General features: G+C 62.1%; 2 protein-coding genes across 4 annotated transcripts in view; one reads left to right on the top strand and one right to left on the bottom strand.

Annotated features, from left to right (window-relative positions):
* Nucleotides 1-46: 46 nt before the first annotated feature.
* Izumo4 (IZUMO family member 4) lies at nucleotides 47-2500 on the top strand. Its single transcript, XM_021730847.2, has 10 exons — nucleotides 47-304; nucleotides 387-467; nucleotides 558-629; nucleotides 1054-1080; nucleotides 1172-1247; nucleotides 1378-1425; nucleotides 1510-1524; nucleotides 1753-1770; nucleotides 1954-1968; nucleotides 2181-2500. Exons 1-10 carry the CDS (start codon nucleotides 91-93, stop codon nucleotides 2269-2271), a joined length of 657 nt encoding a protein of 218 aa, XP_021586522.1. The 5' UTR covers nucleotides 47-90; the 3' UTR covers nucleotides 2272-2500.
* Nucleotides 2501-3707: 1207 nt separating this feature from the next.
* Ap3d1 (adaptor related protein complex 3 subunit delta 1) overlaps nucleotides 3708-20442 on the bottom strand; it is a 38608-nt gene continuing 21873 nt past the window's right edge. For all 3 annotated transcript variants that reach the window (XM_005331992.4, XM_013361465.3, XM_013361466.3), the window contains 24 exons: nucleotides 19381-19430; nucleotides 17483-17532; nucleotides 16740-16788; nucleotides 15409-15554; nucleotides 15010-15158; nucleotides 14697-14927; nucleotides 13732-13963; nucleotides 12837-12982; nucleotides 12248-12389; nucleotides 11641-11712; nucleotides 10965-11040; nucleotides 10600-10808; nucleotides 10143-10216; nucleotides 9631-9805; nucleotides 8772-8843; nucleotides 8333-8452; nucleotides 7903-8046; nucleotides 7591-7638; nucleotides 6868-7057; nucleotides 6464-6552; nucleotides 6181-6266; nucleotides 5651-5772; nucleotides 5348-5427; nucleotides 3708-4847 (listed from right to left, as the gene is read on the bottom strand). In XM_005331992.4, the coding sequence (XP_005332049.1) occupies nucleotides 4752-4847; nucleotides 5348-5427; nucleotides 5651-5772; nucleotides 6181-6266; nucleotides 6464-6552; nucleotides 6868-7057; nucleotides 7591-7638; nucleotides 7903-8046; nucleotides 8333-8452; nucleotides 8772-8843; nucleotides 9631-9805; nucleotides 10143-10216; nucleotides 10600-10808; nucleotides 10965-11040; nucleotides 11641-11712; nucleotides 12248-12389; nucleotides 12837-12982; nucleotides 13732-13963; nucleotides 14697-14927; nucleotides 15010-15158; nucleotides 15409-15554; nucleotides 16740-16788; nucleotides 17483-17532; nucleotides 19381-19430 (2848 nt within the window). In that variant the 3' untranslated portion in view covers nucleotides 3708-4751. The remainder of the gene's footprint in view (nucleotides 4848-5347; nucleotides 5428-5650; nucleotides 5773-6180; nucleotides 6267-6463; nucleotides 6553-6867; nucleotides 7058-7590; nucleotides 7639-7902; nucleotides 8047-8332; nucleotides 8453-8771; nucleotides 8844-9630; nucleotides 9806-10142; nucleotides 10217-10599; nucleotides 10809-10964; nucleotides 11041-11640; nucleotides 11713-12247; nucleotides 12390-12836; nucleotides 12983-13731; nucleotides 13964-14696; nucleotides 14928-15009; nucleotides 15159-15408; nucleotides 15555-16739; nucleotides 16789-17482; nucleotides 17533-19380; nucleotides 19431-20442) is intronic.

Consider the following 20442-nt stretch of genomic DNA (forward strand, 5'->3'; position numbering starts at 1 on the left):
GGGGCGCCGTTGGTTGGTGCACGGCAGAAGGGCGTGGCGTGGGAGCGCCGTCGGTTGGCCGGCGGCGGGCGGGGCGGGGCGGGCCAGGCCATGGCCCTGCTGTTGTACCTGGGCATGACCGCGGCGCTGGCCCGCGGCTGCCTGCACTGCCACGACAACTTCTCGGAGAAGTTCTCCTTCTATCGCCACCACGTAAACCTCAAGTCCTGGTGGGTGGGCGACATCCCCGTTTCTGGGGCTCTGCTCACGGACTGGAGCGAAGACACGATGAGGGAACTGCATTTGGCCATCCCGGCGGAGATCAGTGAGCGCGGAGCCCAGTGTGGGGTCGGCTAGGAGGGATCCCCGGGCCGGGCCGCTCACCTGCCTCCTCCTCTCGTCCGCAGCCCGGGATAAGCTGAACCAAGTGGCGGAAGCCGTGTACCAGAGGATGGATCAGCTGTACCAGGGGAAGATGTACTTCCCGGGTAAGGGGCAGGAAACAGGCAAGGCCAGCCCACCGCACCCACCGCACCCACCGCCTGAGCCTGACCTCCCTTCTCTGCCTGCCCCATCAGGGTATTTCCCCAATGAGCTGCGAAGCATCTTCCGGGACCAGGTGCACCTCATCCAGAACGCAATCATTGAAAGTGAGTCTAGAGGAGGGTTCAGCCGCGGGCATGCTGCCTGGGCTTCTGAGGAGGCCAGGACAGGTTGCCAGAGTGCCAGAGGGCCCCAGCTCCTCCAGGGCTGAGCGCTGCTGGAGACCAGGATTCAAAGCTGGCAGCTGGCCTGGGGCAGAGGGGAAGCTGGACAGCTGTCACAGTGGGCCTCTCACCTCAGGGTCACTGAGAGTGCTTGATGGGTAGATGCCCTGGCACCTTCTGAACTAGTTCCTTGGAGGAGCCGGGTCAGCAGCTGCCCTCCTCTGGGAACCACCTTGGGGAGCCCACCTCTGGATCTTGACACATTCCTGAAACCCAGGTGTGCCCGTGCTCCAGGTAGCCAGGGATGAGCCCTGAGCCTCTGGGCAAGCTGGGCCTGGCTAGCACCTGCTGTCCTGTTCTCCCACAGGCCGCATTGATTGTCAGCGTCACTGTGGTAAGCGAGCCTGGGTCCCGGCTGAGTGGAGCAGGATGGTGGCTCAGGCTGGGAGACCCAGGGGAGCCTGCGGCCGTCTCCTGTGTTGCAGGCATCTTCCAGTATGAGACCATCTCCTGCAATAACTGCACAGACTCACATGTCATCTGCTTTGGCTACAACTGCGAGTAGGGCTCGGGAGCCAGCCCCTCCCTGAGCCAAGGGCCCTTCTATCCATGGGATCCTGGGCTTGTCACCAGGGCAGGGCAGGGCCTGGGGCTTGGGGGCATGCCACCTCCAAGGCCCATGTCCCCGCAGGTCATCAGCACAGTGGGAGACAGCCGTGCGTGGCCTTCTCAGTTACATGTGAGTCAGGGGTCTCTGGGCTCAGGGAGGGGACACCGATCAAGGACACTTAATCCCCTGACTCCAAACCGGCTGTCGTTGTAGAAATAATTGGCACAAGTAAGTCCCTCCTCAAACCCAACTCGGGTGTTGTCAGAGGCCGTAGGCCTGTGCGAGTGCCCTGGGGGTGAGTATGTGGGGGCAGCACCTTCCTCCTTCCAGGGCCTCTGAGCTCCGCTGGAGTTCGGGGCAGAGCTGTGGCCAGAGCCCCAGTGCAGGCGTGAGGGCCATGGGCACAGCTTTAGCCCCAGAGCGGGGGTCTAATGAGAGCCCTGCCATGTCTTTCAGACAGGACACCAACATGAGGTAAGGCTGCCCAGGACTGTTAGAGGGAATGGGCACAGTGGGCTCCTCTGGGCTGGGGGGCAGGTGGGTTCCATGGGAAGGGCTCTCTCTGCACCTGGGATATGCCGGACCTGCTCTGCTACCACCCAAGTGGTCATTTCATGAACAAATGACTTCCTTCATCTCCTCGCCTGGGACGTGCAGAACCACTCCAGCCTTGTGAGTGACTGGGGAGGGAGGTGGCATGAAGCAGGCAGCCACTGGGGAGAGGGATGCAGCGCAACAGAGAGCCCCACTTAAGGCCACCCCACCTGGCACTCTGAATAGGCAGGCCTCATCCATGCCCCGGGACCAAGTTTCCCAGCGGGCCATCCAGGGAGGGAGGGAGGCCAGGGGCGGGGGAGAAGGCTGAGGCCATTTGTTCCCTGCAGCCTGATATCACCAAGCTTCACGTGCCTGGAGCCACAGCACCTGGCCAACTTGACCTTGGAAAATGCCTCGGAGTGTCTGACCCAGCACTGAGGGCCACCACCTTGCCCCCAGCTGCAGTGGGGCAAAGGACTCAGCTGGACTGTCTCATTGTGCCTCTGACACAGGCTTGCTGCTGCCTCGGGTCCCCCCAACCCCAGAGAGCCCAGGCTGGGCCAGGGTTGGGGGAAGGGAAGGGGGACGGGTTTGTGTGTAGCACCAGCCCCTGGGCAGGGTCTCAGAGCTATTTGACAGGACGATTAAAGTTCCCTGACATTTCTCATCCAAGAACAGTTCTTGCCCAGCAGGAGCCATTCAGAGGGCTTCTGGCCTCGTGTCCATGGAGCCAGCGTCAGGTCCAGCGATTCCCAACAGCCCACTCTCCACTCCTGAACACTCGTGGGCAGGCTCACAGGAAGGCACACCAAGGAAGCCATGGGTGCCTTCTGATAGCATAAGATGGGCCGCACTGGGGGAGAGCCAGGCCAGCTTTACTTGCCTGGGGCTCTGGCCACAGCTCTGCCCCGAACTCCAGCTGAGCTCAGAGGCCCTGGAAGGATGAAGGTGCTGCCCCCACATACCCACCCCCAGGGCACTCGCACAGGCACATTGCCTCTGACAACAGATGGACACAAGCCACTGTGGTCCCTGCTGCACCATTTCTCAGTGTCACACCACCTGCAACTGGGGGGGTAGACAGGCTCTGACTGCACCTCCGTGGGAAGGGCAGGCTGCAGCAGGCGGAGGCGGTGGGCACACGTACCGCAGCTGCACAAGGCTGGCGGAGTGCACACTCCTTTCTTGGGGTGGCTTCATTGCTCTGCACCCATGTGTGACAGCTCCTTTGCTCTGCACCCGTGTGTGGCTGGCCTCGTGCGCAAGTGCCCCCAGGTGTGCTGGTGCTGTGCGCCGGCAGGGCCTGCAACTCTAGGAGAACGCATGCGGCTTATGTGTGGCAGCCTGTGGCGACTCCTCACCACCTGCCTTCCAGAGCCATCGGGAATCATGCCACTTGAGCAGCTGGCCACCGAGCACGTTGTGTGGTTACCAACACTGAGCTTAAGGCTCCTTTGGGGGCCCCTTTGAGGGTCCTGACGGGGGCTGAAGTGGATGTCTGGAATCATGGGAAAGAGCCCACAGGTGGTGGCCGTTCAGACAGAGAGCCTGGACAAGAAGCCAGTCCTGCTGTGGGTCACCTGCAGGACTGGGTCTGTACCAGAGTGAGGCCACTCGACTGTCTGGTCCACGTGGTGCCAGTGTGGCCAACAAACGCCAGCCCCTTCCAGCCTGACCCTGGCCCTCCCCACTGTGCCTCAACTGTGACTTCTAGGTGACAGCACTCCATGGGTAGAGGCTGGAGATTCCCCCACCCACTACCGGCCCAGGCCCAGGAGCCGTGACTGCACGCTGGGGACCGTGGACACCTCTGCAACCCCAACCTGGGTGCTGACCCTGGTGAAAGGCGTACAGAGGCCGGAGGAACGTGCAGAGTCTGTTCTGCAACTTTATTGGATCATTTGGACACAAAATCATTACAGCAGCGTGATATGTCTATACGGGAATGTCGATAGCAAATAGTCGTGTAACATCATATAATTTCAAAGTTCTAGAATCACGGTATGGGATTCCATAATAGATTACCCTACATGCTAAAGTGACCGTTTCCATCAAAAGGAACAGTTAAAACGTCATGGGGAGCCATCATCTCAGGAACTTGGCTCACCCACTGCCTGGCTGTGGGCGATGGGCTGGCTGGGTCCCCGCACCCTGCCGAGTGGCTGCTCAGCCCAGGAAGGGGCTCTTCAGGGGATCCAGCCCGAGAGGCGTCTGGGACATGTCCTCCACCACTGGACGCAAGCCTAGGCGTGGCGCTCCTAAGCCCCACCTGGGCTCCCTACAGGGTCGAGGTGGAGGCAAGCCTGGGTGTGTTCAGTGATGAGCAGAGGGACATGGGTCATGGGGCTCCACCCCATTCCTAGACAGCCCAGGATGTGATTCGACTGTCAGTGATTCATGCCTGAGGCCTGGCCTAGGCAGGGGACCCAGGAGCACAGAGAGCACGACCGTTTTCTCATCACGGGGTCTAGGGAGAGCAGCTTGGTGATGGCCGCGGGCTCACCTTCCTACAAATGCCACCAGTGGGGATGTTGGGGAAAGAGCAACAGGCAGAAGGACAGGCCCCGGATGAGCTGCAGCCTGCTTGCCAAGCACCCTCCCGTGGGGTCCGCCAGTCCTGGCCTGGTGGTCCCAAGGGCTCCTTGGCAGCCCCAGTGACCACACTGGAGGAGTGAGCCAGTGGGCAGAGCAGAGCACAGCTGGGAAGCCCCTTGCTGGTTTGGGGACTGGAACAGGGCTTCTTGCCAGAGAATGGACAGATTTAAAGTAAAAAAGGATCAAAAGAAAATCAACACAACATAGGATCCGGATGTCTACACAGGTGACAGTGGAGTTCGACCAACACTGGGCACAGGGACAGTGCACAGGACCAGGGAGAGGCGAGACACGCCAGATGTGCCAGTCGTCATGCCTGGCACTCAGCACTGGGCCAGCGTCGCCTGCATCTCCTCTAGCAAGTTGCTGAGCAGAGTCGGGTCGCTGCACTTCCCATCCACGGACACCGAGTGCTCGCCCTGGGGAAACGGAGCCAAGGCTGCCTGCACCTGCGCGCACTGCCCGCCTCGTGCTGCGGGGGAACCAGGGCTTCGGCAGGCAGGCAGGCAGGCAGAGTCCTGGTGTGCTGGTGATCTGCTCACCACACGTGGGCAGTGCGCACGCTGCGCTCTCCCCCACCAGAGACGGGAGCAGCCACCGGATGCCGTGGAGCACTGAGGGTGGCAGGTGGCCTGGGGTGGAGACTACAATTCAAGAAGCCTTGAATTGGCAGCAGTTTACCTTTTCTCCTGCCCTCCAGTCCCAGGCCCCAGGAGCAGGGTCACGTAGAGAGTGGGCAGAGTAGGGGAGCAAGGGACCTGCCTTTAGGCCAGGGAACCACAGGGCAGAGGTCACAGAGGGAGGTGAGTGGAGAGCCCCGTGGAGCTCTGCAGGGCCCAGCAGCCCCCTGAAGGGTGCAGAAGAGCCCCGTGAGGGCGCAGAAGAGCCCCGTGAGGGTGCAGAGGCCGTGCCCTCTCACCTTTTTCACCAGGAGGCAGACGTGGTGGCCTTGGATGGAGCGGCTGTACATGGAGGCGCAGGAATCCACTCGTTCCACAACTGTAAGAAAGCAGCAAGACACGGTGGGGCTGTCCCTCCCAGGGCAGGGCCTTCCCTAGGTGGCCTTCAGCCATGGGGGCAAGTGGGGCAAGAGGTATAGGGGCTGGCTGAGGTGAGCAAGGCTGCTGTGGCCTGGGGGGTCCTGCGACACACGCCAGGCCAGCTAAGGGGGACCACCTGCATGCACATGCTGCGCCCAGAACAACCACATCACATCCCTTACCTGAAAAATGGTGGTGAAAACAGATCTTTGCCAGAAGATTCTGGAAGGACATACTAATGCCGTCAACTTTGATGGAGCTCATGCTCAGGTCCCCTGACTCCAGCAACTTGGCAAAGGCATCGCTGTGGGAGGAACAGAACAGGCCAGTGACCACAGGCGAGGGGCCTGGCCCTGCCCCCAGGAGGCTTGGTGGAGCCTGCCTCACAAGCCAGGGGCCTGGGAGGTCTCTGGACTGGCCATGACCCCTAAAGACCATGCTGTGTCCTAACCCCGCTGCCTCAGAATAGGACTCTGTTTGGAGATGGCCTTACAAGAAGTCACTGAGGCCAAATGAGGTCACTTAGGTGGCCCTATCCAGTATGCTTGGTGTCCTCGTGAGAGGAGGAGGTCCAGACACAGACTCGCACACAGGGACAAGATGTCCTCTGCACACCAAGAGGGCAGCCTCGAGAGGCAGCCACCCAGGTGCAGTGCCCGGGCAGCAGCCCTGCAGGCCGGGGTCGCCTCCCCTGCACAGGAGAGGACCGCACCTGTAGCAGGGCGTGGTCACCAGGTACGCACTGCAGCTGAAGTGCAGCCTGAAGTCCAGCTTCTCGTGGGTGGCCCCATTAGCGTCCTGCGGAGGAGGAAGGTGGGGCTGGTGGGGATCACACCCCAGCATGGGGCTCCCTAACGCTGGGGACCCCCGACACCCTCCCTGGGAGAGGGGAAAGGGGCCCAGCACCAGCAGGATTCTGTGCACTGCCGGCTACAGAGTGGCCAGGTGGACACTAGCCAGAGACCCAGGAGGACTGCGTTCCCAGTGGCACACACCTTGGCGATGAAGGACAGTGTCCCCTTGAGCTTCTGGGCCATGACGATGCTCTGAATGGTGAACACAAACTGGGCTTCATTGGAGACGCCTGGACAGGGAGACCAACAGCAGGGGCTCAGCCAGGTCCCGGCTCTGTCTCTGGGGCTGGCTCTTGATCCCCCATGGCTAGCTGGGAAGCTGGCTCCCCAGGAGAGGCCACGGACACGGGGGCAGAAACTCAGGCCTGCTAGAGTCCCAGCCTGGACCCTGACTGGCTTCTCTGCCCCAGGCCGCAGTGCTGAGGGCCTGCGAGACGCCAGAGGCTCGAGGCTTGGTCCGCTGCCGTCACCAGCACCCTGAGGTCTGGGTCACGGTCCTGGCCCCCCGGGGGCTGAGAAGGCCATATGGGGGGCAGGTGGCTCACCAGGCGGCAGCTGGAAGGGCACGGGGACGCCGTCGTGGACAGAGGAGCCCTCGGGCCGCGCCATCTTGGTGTTGAGTGAGTCCAGCACACTGAGCTCCATGTGCTGGAGGAAGCTGCTACTCTGGTTCTCCAGGATGACGGACACCGTGACCTGGCTGTCCTTCTGCAGGCTGGCCTGGACATCATACGTCTGTAGGAAGCAAGCCCAGGGACAGGACTGAGGGCCGCCAGCTTGTTGCAGGACAAGGAAATTGCTTCTCTGCCAACTAAAAGTGATCCGTGCCCAGGCGGGTGCAGGGCGGGCAGGGGGCAGGGCTGGGGGTCGCCCACAGCCTGAGCCCCGCCATTTTCTGTTTCCAGCACTGGGACTGACCCAGGGTGCTGCACCACTGAGCTACCCCTGGAGCCCTTACTATTTTATTTGAGGCAGGGTCTCAGTTGCTGAAGCTGGCCTGGAACTTGCCGTCCTCCTGCCTCAGCCTCCCAAGTGCACCCCTGCACCTGGACGTCTTTTGTAAGCACAGGGCTGACCTCGGGCAGCCTGGCCACCAGTAGCACGTCTATTACGTGCACTGGAAGTGAGGTCTGTCTCACAGCCTAGGTGCTACCTCCCTGGGAACATCTGGGAGCCTCTGGTGGCCCGTGGAGTTGCCATCTGTCCCTCAAGGCTTCCCCACCACTCTCTGCCGCAGGGCCCCGCCCGCTGGAAGCACCATCACTCACCATTTTAATGTAAGAATTCTCAGCAAGGAGGCAGTAGCTGGACATGGGCTAGGAAAGAAGGACGTGGTCAGCATGGGTGACAAGGCCCTGGGGCTGTGGTGCTGCGTGGTGCTGCCTAGGGCTGGGCGTGAAATGCTCTGCGGAGCAGAGGCTCCAGGTGGTGCCCTTGGGTCTGACCGCAGGCTGCCTCCAGCCCCTGGCCCACCCCACCCTCAGCTGCACCCATGGGCAGGCTTCCAGATCCCTCTGGGTCTCTCCAGTCAGTGGAGGTCACAGGAGCCCCTCGGGAGGGTGACGGCAGGAGACCCTCACCGGGAGGGGCTCCTCCTCAGCGGCGCCATTCTCCACCGGCTCCCCCGCTGCCACCTCGCGCTCAAGCGCCTTCTTCTTGGACTTCTTGTCTCTGGACCGGTCCCCCTTCTCCTTCTTGTGCTTTTTCTTGTGCCTGGAGTGTTTCTGGACCAGGGAGAGTCTGGGCTCTGACCCTGGACTTCCCCCGTGGGTGGCTCACCCCGTGGGTGGACCTCCCAGTGGCAGAGTGCCTGTCTGGTGTGGGGGGCCTGGCTTCAGTCTCAAGCACCCGGGGGAAATGGTAACAACAGGGACAGAAAGACGCTGTGAGACTGGGCCACCGGGCCAGGCCAGGCAGACCTGGCCATTCCCACGTGGCCTTGCACCCACGCGCACTGTGCCCACCCTTCATCCTCGGGGTTGAACAGCTGCCAACCGCGGGGCACCTCACCCTCTCTGTGTCATGCTCTGCGTCACGCTCAGCATCCTCCTCCTGGTCTTCGGGCTTTTCTGTCCTGGGACCCTCACACTCATCCTTCGCAGTAACGACAGCGTTCCCACTGGGCTCCTCCTGCAGGGAACCAGTAGGTCACCAGGCTGCGAGGGGGTGGGCTCAAAAGGGAGACAGGAAAGCTTGGGGACCACCCTCCAAGTGACATGGAGCCTGTGGACCATACCCTGCCTCATTTCTCCCTGGCCAACCACGGTATCCCACAGGGTGGGCAGCTGCAGACACCAAGAGGCCAGGAGGTGGGGGGTGCAAGGCCTGGCCAAGGAGACCCCAAGTGCTGTGCTCAAGGCTGCACCCACACCCCCACATGCTCCTGGATAGTGCTGGGGTGAGACCTCCAGACACGTCAGGGACAGCACAGACCCCATCAGCCTCTTACCACAGATGGGCCCGGGGCAGGGGCAGTGGCAGGTGGTGGGGTGGTGGACAGCCAAAAATCCAAGTCCTCACCCTGAAACCACAGGAGACAGGTTGTTAGCAAAAGTGGGATGGGCCATGGGGGAAGAGTACAGGCCCAGCAGGGCTGAGGGCGCTGGCCTCGCCCTCCAGGCCCAGAGTTGTCTGCCCTGCAGCTCCTGGCACACAGGAGCAGGCACAGCCCCGCTCTGGCTCTTGCTCTAAGGCCCAGGAGGACCCATGTCCAGACATGCTCCACTTCCAAGGGCCACAATGCAGCAGCCCACAGCCCCGGCTGACAGCTGTGAAGGGCGGCAGGTGGACGGGTTCTGCAGCAGAACCACGCCCAAGTCCTTCAGAACCCACCCACTTTAACCAGGCGCAGAGCAGAGGTCAGGCCGGTAGTCCCAGCAACTTGGGAGGCTGGGGCAGGAGGATCACAAGTTCAAAGCCAGCCTCAGCAGACTGTGAGGCACATAGCAACTCTGCAAGACCCTGTCTCTAAAGAATATATAAAAAAGGGTTGGGGTGTGGCTTGGTTAAGTGGCCCTGGATTCAAGCCGGGGTACCACAAAAACAAACAAAACCCCACCCATTTTCTACGTGGATGCCCACGTGGGGCGTTGAGCAGCACCCTGCCTGGGTGGCAGCAGGTCTCCCAGGACTGGACACAGGCGCCTCTCACTGTCACTCCTGCTCGCCCCGCATCAGTGAGGTCCTGCACTAGGTCCCCGCCTCCATGGCCTGAGCCTGACTCTGAGGGCCACTCCCTGCTAACACTGGCTGCCCCGCTGCCCACGACCTTGGGGCTGCGGGGAGGCCCGGCCAATCGGCCAGTGTACCTTCTCCTCCTCCTTCTTCTCCTTCTCCCTCTCCCTTCCTCTGTGCTTCTTCTCCTTCTTCTTAGGCTTCTTGCTCTTCTTCTCTACCACAGGAACGTCCTCTTCTGGGGGTGACTTGGAGGCCTCTGCATTTCTGTGTTTCTGGATGGGAAGCTTCTCGCTGTCGGCTAAGGGCCTGGGGGGGAGGCATGAGGTCATGAGGTGCAGCGAGCCCCATGGTGCTGCAGCACTATGTGGTCCTGCAGCACTATGTGGTCCTGCAAGGTCACAGAGTGGGGGTGCCTCTCCCGTCCCAGCACTCAAGCAAGGCCTGGTTGACCAGGCCTCCAAAGGGCCTGCCCTGTCTCTCCCTGACGTCTGTGAAGGCCGTGTGCTCTCCTGCCAGGTGCCTGGGAGCGGGCTACAGCTGAGGATGCTGGTTGGGTGCTGGGGGTTGGAGGGCCCACCCATAACACTGCAGAACGCAGCCCGACTGCAGCCCGCAGGGCACCAGCAAGCTGACCCCCTCTCACCTATCCAAGTCAATGTCCAGGGCCCGGTATGGGTCGTTGGGGTCTTTGTCATCCTCGTCGCTGGGCAATGCATTCTGGGGGGACAGAGGAACTCAGCATCCAGTTAACCAGCAACTGCAGGGCCTGGCGGAATCCAGCCCGAAATAGCAGACCTGCCTGAAGAGTCAGGTCCACCCCCACGAGGCCACCCACAGCAAGCAGTGCCACGTCTCTACACGGGAGGACACCAAAGCCACGTGCTCGGGCTGCAGGGTCACGGAGTAGACACATACCCCCCAGGGAGGTCACAGAAGGGGCTCTGGTCTCATGAGTCACATGTGAGGTGGTCATTGTTCTCTCTGGCACACAGGACAGCGCTGACTTGGTGGCCACTCTCACATCCAGGAAGACAGCAGCAGGGGGAGGCCAGAGCTCTGGCAGGGATGTGGCGTCCCTGTGCTGGGTAGGCGGGGCTCACCTCAGGCATCTCCTCAGTGACAATGTCCACTTGCTGGGCAGGGGTGATGTCCTCCTCGCTCTCCGTGGGCAGTGAGCTGTGGCGGCGGTGCTTGCCCTTCTTCTCCCTCTCCTTCTCCTTCCTCCTCTTCTTTTTCTTGTCTCTCTCTAGCCTCTGCCGGTGCCTGCGCTCCTCCTCCAGCTTCACATACTGGTCTGACGTGGGCAGCCCTGTGGGGCGCGCACTCAGCCCGAGCCACGTACTTCACCCGTCCACGACAGGAGCCAGCCTCGTGGGCAGCCCAGGGATGAGTGGGGACTCTGCAGGGGGGCAGCGGGAACCCCCGGCCCACGTGACATGTGTCACCTGCAGACCAGCACACTTGCCTGGGACCTTCAACGGAACCGAGAGGTCGATCTGCACCACGGGGATGTGCTCCACGCCTGGCGCATCTTGGTATCTCTGGAAGAGCAATTCACGGTGTCAGCGGCACGTTGTGGGGGTCTGGGGGTGGTGGGCACGCGTGAGGAGAGCCCGCCCCAGGGACCAGGGGCAGGAGCCCAGCTCGTTTTGTGCTGTGCGTCTTCCTGCAGTCGGGAGGTCTGGTCACATACGAGGTCACAGGAAATCAGAATTCTCACCAACTTTCCCCCAAGCTGAACGGTGACATGTGCTGAAGCCCAAAGCAAGGACCCCCATAGCCCCAGGGTGGCCAGGACCAAGCAGACACAAGTGGCCCACTGAAATAGCCCAGCAGCTGCTCAAGGTTCTACAGTCACCGAGGACCCCACTCCACTCCAGGAGCTGCCCGCGAGACCAGCGCCTCCTGTGGACAGCTGGGCACACTGAAGAGGGTGAAGGGGGGTGACCCCCTTTCCTGCAGCACCAGAAAGACCACATGATGGGCCCCCTTCCCATCCAGAGGCCTCAGCTCTGCCCCCTCCCTTGGCCCCGTCGGAGTCCTGCAGCCTGCGGCCCTCCCTGAGCAGTCTACAGGACACGGCCCACTATCCCATGGGAAGTGTGCTCCCAGGATGGGGAGGCTGTTGGGCCCAGCCTCACCTTCTGTGGGGATGGAGAACTCTTGATGTAGAAGGGGTTGTTGGCCTGCTCCTGCTTCCGGGCCTCCCGGCGCTGTAGACACAAGACACATGGACACAAGTGGAACACAACGGGGCGTCCAGGCACTGGGCCAGATCCAAGCGCTCCCAAACCCCATGGGAAGCTGACCTGTTTTTCTTACTGTCAGGTTTACCAACAAGGAAACCATGGCCCAAGCGGGGCAGAGAAGGCAGAGGAGAGAAAGAAGTGCTCAGAGAGGGGCAGCGCCAGGACAGAGACCTGGTCGTCCTGGCCTGTCCCCAGCTCTCACCCAGAAGCTCACCTGAGCACAGGGTATAGGTGGAGGAGAGCTTGTGAGAGGTCGGCTCCTGCCCCCGTGGAAGAGGATGAGGTGGGAGCATAAGCTCAGAACAAAGGAGGCCACCAGGTGGCCCGTGGACAAAGCCCAACCCTAACATCAACTGTCCACTCAGTGCCCCTAGGAGGACAGCTGGACACGGCCTCCTAGTCCTCAGGGCCAACCAGAGGACTGGCTGTTGGGAGCCTGTGCTGACAGGGACACCTGTGTCTCAGAGAGCCCGACGAGGGCAGCCCCTGACGTACTCACCCGAGCCAGCTCCTCCTCATCCACCTCGGGCGGCCGGTGCCGAGTGTGCCTCTGCTCCTCCTCGTGGAAGATGGCCTTGGGCTTCTCATCCTCAGACTCACTGTCCGAGGGTGGCTCATTAATCCAGGCGTCCAGGTCCAGGCTGTGCAGACAGGGAGGTCATGGCACAGCCACCCTTGCGGTGGCCACTGCGGCACCTAAGCAGTGGGGGCCGCGTGTCCAGCCAGTGGCAGCCCTGAACACCAGCACCCGCCATCCCCACAGGCCAGAAGAGGCAAGGACACCGCTGCCCCTCAGGAAAGAGGCCAGAGCTGGGAAGGAGAGCAGGGCCAGGGGCCAGGTGACCCTGCCATCTGGCACTGACCCTGTGCCCTGGGGACCCAAAGCACCTCAGGCCACTCTCAGTCTAGGGGAGACAAGGAGAGGCACAGCCAGCCCTGCCCAGTGTGGCCTAGGCTGCAAATACACCCCACCAGCCACACAGTGCCCTGCCGTTGCCCTCCTGCACCCCTCCTTCCCAAGGTGCAGGCCGGCCCCCAAGGCCAGTCAGCACCGCGATGCGCCCTGCCCCTGCTCCCTGTGTGCTCACCCTTCGGGCACCGGGACCTTCTTCTGGGCTTTCGGGGCCACTGGGTTTAGCTCCCCAGCAAAGAGGGCACTGAGCTCCCCCGCCACAGGCACACCCTTGGCCTGCAGCTTCTGCACGTGCTTGACCAGCTGCAGGATGCAGGACGCCTAGGAAAGGAACAGCAATGACACAGGGCCCCAGGGTGGCCCAGGCCCTGGGGCTGGTAAGGCCTGCCCACTCCCTGTGGGAAGCCACTGGCCAGATACCCACCCGTCTCCACAGTTGTCTCTTTAAGGTGTGGGGACGGTGACACAAGAGGGCTTCGCTGTCAGTGAAAGTGCCCACAGACAGCCACGCTGCCTCCCAGGGGCCCCGTGGCAGCCCAGCTGCACCACCTCTAGCTCAGGCTGGGACACGGATGGACAAGACAGCTTGGGCTCTCTTGGAGGTCAGTGACCATACACTGAGGGACACAGCTGGCCCTGTCAACGCCAGGGCACACGTCTGTGTAGAAGTCTCAAGGACACCCGGGCTAGGCCTCCTCGGCCATCAGGCAGGCGCCGCATACCTGGCCCAGCAGGGCTGGCTGCCTGCACTGCGGACGGCACTGCAGGCCTCCCACTGGACCCCACACCTAGGCCACCGTCCACACCTCGTCCTCCTGTTGGGCCAGCACTCAAGTAGCCGGCTCCCACACGAGGCAGCAGATGCCCCTGGACCCTGGTGGCCACCTCCAAGGTGGCCATGTCCTACTGTCCTCCCTGAGCCCCAACTGGGAAAGCCACACAGGGGTCTCACCAGGGAACTTTGGAAAGGGATAAGACTCCCTGCAACCTGACCACTGCCAGGGACAGACACCCTCCAGGCTGTGCAGGGCTCTTCCAGGGGCTGGACCCTCCCCCAGCTCCAGCCTTACCCGCTCCTGCACCTCCAGGTCTGCGCTCTGCACAAACTGGGGCAGCCGCTCCACCATCACCTGGGTGACTTCCTGGGCAGCCTCAGTCTCCCCCGCCTGCTCCTTCTGCAGCAGGATGGATGCGTACAGCTTGACCACGTTCTGCACATACACAGCCTGGATGTGGCCAGGCAGCGTGGTGACCTTGGGGCGCAGCATGGCCTCGAGTGTTTGGTGGGGCTCCTGCAGGTGCCTGGGGGACACAACCACAGTGAGGGGAGGCACGCATGCACACAGGGAGAAGCCGGAAAGGGCTTGGGTCTCCCAGGGCCACACGGAGAGCTCCACTCCCTGGGCCGGCAACAGGGCTGAGACAGACTTGAAGAACCAGGAACCATAATGGCATGTCACAGGACACAAACGACAGACCACGGCCCAGACAGGACGCTCAGAGCGCAGCCAAGAAGACAGACGCAAAGGAAAGAGAAGCCACACCCTAGGGACTGGCCACCTGGGAAGTTCATGGGCCACAAGGGGAAACTCGGAAGTGCCCAGCGATCACGGAGACAGGCCAGGCCCGCGCCCTGGCTCGCTGTCTACATCCCCCCCGCGATCAAACCTTCCCCCCATGAGAAAATGGCAGAACCACGCGTCTGTGGGCCGCGGCCCATCCTGGGAGTCCAGAAGTGAGGCACCCTCGCTGAGCTGCCAGGCCCAGGGCAGGGCAAACAACTGCCATGGGGGTTGGGCAGAGAGTGGTCAAGGGCAGTGGGGACAGGGACAGGAACCTGCAGGGGCCACAGGGTGGCAGTGATCCTATCAGGTATACAGGTTTCTGTGGCAACTCCCGAGTCCCAGCTGATGACAAACCCACACTTCAGCGGAAGGTCGAGCTAGGCAGGCACGGCAAGACAGCCAGGGGACAGCTGTGCTGGTACATCTCGGGATCCCCAAGGCTCACGGTGTCCACTGCCTGCCCCACTCACTCCGAGAACTCTCCGCAGATCCAGGCAGCCGCGTAGAGCACCTCGCAGATCCCATTTCGCTGAGTGCCGCTCGCCACCAGATGGGCGCTGTCCAGCAAGGCGGACATCTGTGACACTGCAAACCGGCGAATGGCCTTCACGCGGATGGCCACATCGAGCATCTGGGCAGCGATGAGGTGGCCGTGGCGGGTACCCTCCAGCCGGGTCAGCTCCACCAGGATGCTGATATACCTGCAGGGAGAGCCCGTGAGAGGCGCCCCAGGGACCACAAGCACCGGCCCATGCAGGACACCGGGGCGGCGTGGGCACGGACCACTCGAAGTTGGTGATGTACTGGTAGTTGGACTGGCTGCAGATGTCAATGATCTTGGTGAGCAGCTCGTCTCGGTAGGTGGTACCCTCGGCCTTGTCCACGTGGGTCATCAGCTTCTTCACGATCTCCATCAGGTTCTTCTTGGACACCTAGCGGGGGAAGGCGAGGGTCTGCACTTAGCAGGCACGCACTCCCTCAACCCAGCGGGATCCGCACTCGACACTGGGCAGCCTCCCCCAGGACAAAGGCCCAGGAGGAAGACCAGCTGGCACACAGCAGCTCACCCAGAGCCTGTCCCCACCATGCCCGAAATCCAGACAGGCCCCTGGCCACCATCTAACCCTGCCAGGGCCCGTGAGCCCCATGTGCCCCCGGGGCTGGCACAAGGTTGAGGCGCACCATCCCGTAGAGCAGGTCGAGCGCCCGCAGCCGGATAGACTCGTCCTTGTCATCCAAGCACTGCAGGATGAGGTCCTTGTGGGCCTGCACAGACTTGGGATGCGTCCTCAGGATCTTGGACATGGCCAGCAGCCCCAAATACTTCACTGTGGGGAGATGGGAGCCGTCAGCATGGACAGAGAACGTGATGCCTCGTGGACCCGGCAGTACCTCCCAGCTTTGTGGCCCTCCCCAGGAGCCAGGGCCAAGGCTCCGCAACACGACACAAGGGCCTTCTGCACAGTCCACGGGAGAGGGCCTCTGAGCGGGACAGGGAAGAACTCGCAACCCCCCACACCTGCCCTCCGGTTCTAGCAGCCGTTACTCTCCATCCACGACAAATGTCGCCCACACTCCATGCCCATCAGGAAGCACAGGGATTTGTGCCCCATCTGGTGTCCACAGGCCCTGGTGTTTACTGCCCACACCTGACTGGCCCACATTTGGCCATGGAGAAGAGAGAGGCCAAGCCTGAGGCCATGGGGCAAACATGCCAACTAAACCAGGAGCTTGGGAGGCAGAGACAGGACGTGGACAAGTTCAAGACCATCCTTAGCTACTTAGCAAGGCCCTGTTTCCAAATAAAAAATAGGAAAGGCTGAGGACGTGGCTCAGTGGTTGAGCACTCCTGGGTCCAGTCCCCGGGACCAGCAGAACAAAACAGAAACCGGAGCTGCAAACAGCAGCCTGTCCATGGGCACGGGCCTGCAGCCTGCTGCTGCGGCGAGGTCTCACTGCCCAGGGCCCGCCTGCCCAGCCACAGGGGTTTCTGAGCCACAGTAGAGATGAGCAGACCCACAGAGACCTGGGGACCACAACCCCAGCTTAAGGGAGTCATCTGAGCCCAGGTGCCACATGGTACCACTGAGCCAGATTCCTCAACAGAAGCCCCAGGGACAGTGCGGGCAGCAGAAAGGCATCATGGCCACAGCCCTGGGAACCCACGCCACCTGTCCTACTGAAGACGACCCAGCCTCCCCTGGCTCTGCCCACCTGTGGAATCTCTCACTGCCTGCAACACGGCCCCTCTGGTTCCCTGGGCTCTGCAGCCGTCAGCCTGCAGACAAGTGCACAGGGCACAGCCCACAGGGCCATCAGGGGGCCTGACCCGAGCACACAGGTCCAGGGGAGTGCTGCCCAGTGCCCAGGCCCGGAGCTGGTGCTGGTCTGTTCACAGAGTCTGTGCAGGACCCCTGGCCTCCACAACTCCCGCCCCTCTTCTAAGACTCCAGAGGCCTCACTCCCCAGAGTCTGGGAAACAGGAACAAGAGCTGGAGGAGAGGGCGACTTACAGTTCTGATCCGAGTCTTCTATCAGGATCCTTAACTTCTGAACACAGAGCTGAAAAGAGGAGAGCACCTGATTCCGTCTCCACAGCAGGTGAACCTGGAGGAGGCGGACCCGCCCTACCCCCAGCCCACCAAGCTGCCCGCCTCCCCAGAGGCCAGGGCCCTTCCCCAAGGGCCTGCTCAGCAGGATGGCAATGGGTCTGCAGGCACCAGGGCAGGCAAGCCAGCATGGACCACATGGACCCTGCCAGCAAGAGACCCTCATGGGCCAGCAGACGTGCGCCAGCAGGATGGGGCCTCTGGGAAGGGGCTGGGACACGGCGGCCTCCTTCACTTCAGTGACCAAGACAGACCTGCGGTGACTACCCAGTGATCCCCAGGTCAGCCAGGGGCCCGGCAGCCCAGAGCTCCGAGGCACTGGGCAACGGGCCCATGACCACAGGGATTAGGGGGAGTTCAGCAGCAGGATGGCCGTCTTCTAAGTGACAAGAAAGGGACACCCTGGGTGCAGCAGGTGCCAAGAGCCCCAGGGAGCTCCGCTGTTGATTTGGCTCTGGGGCAGCATGCAGCAGCTCTGCCTGTCACTGGGAACACAGGGCCACGGTTCCCTCGACACCTCCGTGCGCACTACAAAGTGCACAGGCCCAAGCTGGGAGTGGACACATGGCTCACATGGGAGAGCTGTGCTAGGTGGGTGACGGTGAGGACGGGCAGAGCGCACCCCAGAGCAGGGTGCTGGCACGTACCTGGATGCTGGCACTGTGGCTGGGCATGCCAGAGGACAGAGAGATGAGCACTGCAACAGACAGGCACGTCACCCACGGCCAGCAGCGGAGCCCTGACACCCACCCTAGCCCAGTGGTGCTGACAAGCAGGGCTGCTGCCCTGGGAACCACTAGGCTCAGCAGCTCTGAGCAGCCCAGAGCCCACCCCACAGCCTGAGGCTGAGACTGGCCTGAGCATCTGGGGACCTGGCCCTGGGGCCTCCACCCCCCCCCCCAGTGACAGGAGGGGCTCCTGGGCCTGAGCTGTGGGGCCAACAGTGTGGCTTCCGCTCAGCCCCTGGGCGCCTCTGGATCTGGGATCTCAGCATGCGCCAGGCAGAGGGCCGCGTGTCCCCCCGGACCCCAGGCGCTGGGTCTCTGAGCTCCCAGTGACTTTCCACAGGTGTGTGGTGGGGACCAAGTGCACCCTTGGGACTCCCTGGAAGGAGACTCTGGAGGCCCTGCCTGGTCCCCAAGTGCCCCCACATGCGGTTCCCACCTCTGACTGCTCTGGGTCCTGTCACTGTAAGAACCGCAGCTGGGAGAAGGGGCCCGTGCTGAGACCTGGGGACTCCAGCAGGGCTCCAGGCCGGGGTGGGGGGGGGTGTCTTTGAAACCCTAATCTTGTTTGTGTCTTTAGGCTGCCCTTGGTCGTGGTCCTGCCCTTGGCCAATTGTAATCACATGAACCAAAAAAGTAGATCACAGCCCGCAGGGCATCAGTCACCCCATCCAGGGAAGTTCCACAGTGTCAGGCCATGTCCCCGTCCTGACTCGAGCACAATCACCCAAGAGCCATTGCTCCAGGCGTGCCAGGCCCCTCCCGCAGCTGGAACTCCCCACCTCACTGTCAGGGCCACTCGATTCTCTTGGCCAAGTTCCACCGTCCCCCGGTCTGCCTATGCCTCACCCCGATGCCCACTGGCCCTCCCTGTCCGTGGCGTGGCCCCACTTCTCCTCTTGCCAGCACGGAATCGCGTCAGTGTCTTATGACATCACCTCAGGAGTGTGGGAGGCGGCCACCAGCACCACAGCCAACACCAGACCCTTATGCCCCCGCCCAGGGCACCCCACTAGGTGGGCACCGAGACTCGATTTTCATGGGCCACCAGGTTTAACGACCAGTTTGCAAGAGACTCAGGGCGCCAGGCAGTGGCAAGAGCTCTGCTCCTCCAACAAGGAGCAGCAGGGGAGACTGGAGGGCTTCGGGCTCGGCAGCCACGCGCAAGTGCTGGGTCAGACACACAACCCCAAGGGGCACGAGACAACTGGGCACGCACAGCATCCAGTCCCTCCAGCCCGGCCAGGTGTGAGGAGCGCTGGCCCCATCCTGTGCAGAGTTGGGTTTTGTTTGTTTATTTGTTTTTAATTTTAAGACATTTTTTAATTGTTAGATCTTTATTTTATTTATTTGTATGTGGTGCTGAGAATCGAACCCAGTGCCTCGCACATGCCAGGCGAGCGCGCATCTCGGAGCCACCACTCAGCCCCTCCACCCTATGCAAGCTGGTGAAACCGAACTTCAGTATCCACGGACAAAATGCACGAAACCTTGGGTCCCTTCTGTGGGAGGGGCCTGAGGAGGGCTGGAGCAGCAGGTGCCGATCCCAGGTGACAGGGGCTGGGTAACTGGGCTGTCCCCTTAGATGGGAAACCCCACATTTCCAAAGAGGGCTGGGCTATGAGCTACCTCAGAGACCTTCATCGCCAGGGTCAAGGGGACAGTGGGCCACCTGACTCTAGGGGAGGCCACGTGGCCTGGCTAGCTCTGGCCACTCCGCCCTCTCCCTTCCTGAGCTTCAGCAAGGGAGACACCCTGGGCGGGCCTGGCACCCTCACGCCAGCCTGGCAGCACCCCCAGAGGAGATGAGGTGGGCTCACCTGCGATCACGGTGTTCACACACTCGTACAGAAGGGACATGGCGGACGTGCTGGGAGGAAGAGAAGCAGCGTGAGGACAAGGTCCGGCAGCCCCCCAGACATCAGGTGGGGGCACTGCCCTGGAGGCCTCACAGGGAGAGCACTGCTGCCAGCCCGGCCACACTGTGACGGCCACCAAGAGTCACCCCGTGGCCTCACCTCAGGGCCCAGCTCACCGCCCTCTCCCTGCTCCTTTTATTACAAACAGAGCACACATTTAACTGAAGATGCTGGTGAGCTCTGCCGGGCTTGAGGCCCTCTTCCTTGCTTTAAACACACACAGTTGACCAGCAGTACAGTTAGAGTCCCCAGGCAGCACCAGGGAGCACAGCCAAAGGCTCCTGCCACATCTAGCCACTCTGCTGGTGCGAAGGTCACAGGTACTACTTTATAAATAAAGGTGACCAGGTCTGGAAGGCTTGGGGTTCTGCTCGGCACCCAGTGAACCCTGTGATGCCCACAGAGTGTCCCCAACCACCTCCTCCAGCATCGCACAGCGCCACCTGGCACTCCGAGGAGAGCAACAGGTCAGCACACGTGGCCAGCAGAGGCCCCTGGCCAGCCCTCAGAAGGTTAGCTCTGGCCACTCCACCCTCTCCCTTCCTGAGCTGTGGCCAGCACAGTAACCAGGACTGTGGACAAACAAGATGGGCCCTGGGAGGACAGGTGAGGGGTGGGCGGGCAGCAGGAGTCTGCTCTACTCTGACATCCTCACACGGTGCTGTGTCAAGCCCAAACCACAGAAGCCCATGCAGAGAAGGCCACAGGCCAGAGTCCAGGGTGCAGGGCCCACCAGCTGGCACAGCGCCACAGATCAGAAGCCAGGGCTGCCTGAGAGTGCACAGCAGGGCCACGTCCACTGCTGTAGTACAGACAGAGTGGACCCCTCAGGCGCCAAGGCACTCGCCTAAGGTACACTCCCTGAGTCCTTCCTCCTCAGGAAGGTGGACCCAGGCCCAGGATGGCATGAAGGTGGTCGGGGCCTGGCTTCCTGCTCTGGGAGCCAGGAGCCGGGCAGGTAAG

This window comes from Ictidomys tridecemlineatus, chromosome 2, assembly GCF_052094955.1.
Source record: "Ictidomys tridecemlineatus isolate mIctTri1 chromosome 2, mIctTri1.hap1, whole genome shotgun sequence".
In the NCBI taxonomy this organism is placed as follows: Eukaryota; Metazoa; Chordata; class Mammalia; order Rodentia; family Sciuridae; genus Ictidomys; species Ictidomys tridecemlineatus.

What these genes read in the sequence shown, in the direction of transcription:
- Izumo4 (XM_021730847.2), top strand. Translation starts at nt 91, where the DNA reads ATGGCCCTGCTGTTGTACCTGGGCATGACCGCGGCGCTGGCCCGCGGC. An exon ending in GGGGAAGATGTACTTCCCGG is followed by an intron (nt 468 to 557) that starts GTAAGGGGCAGG and finishes CTGCCCCATCAG; the next exon opens with GGTATTTCCCCAATGAGCTG. An exon ending in CCAGAACGCAATCATTGAAA is followed by an intron (nt 630 to 1,053) that starts GTGAGTCTAGAG and finishes GTTCTCCCACAG; the next exon opens with GCCGCATTGATTGTCAGCGT.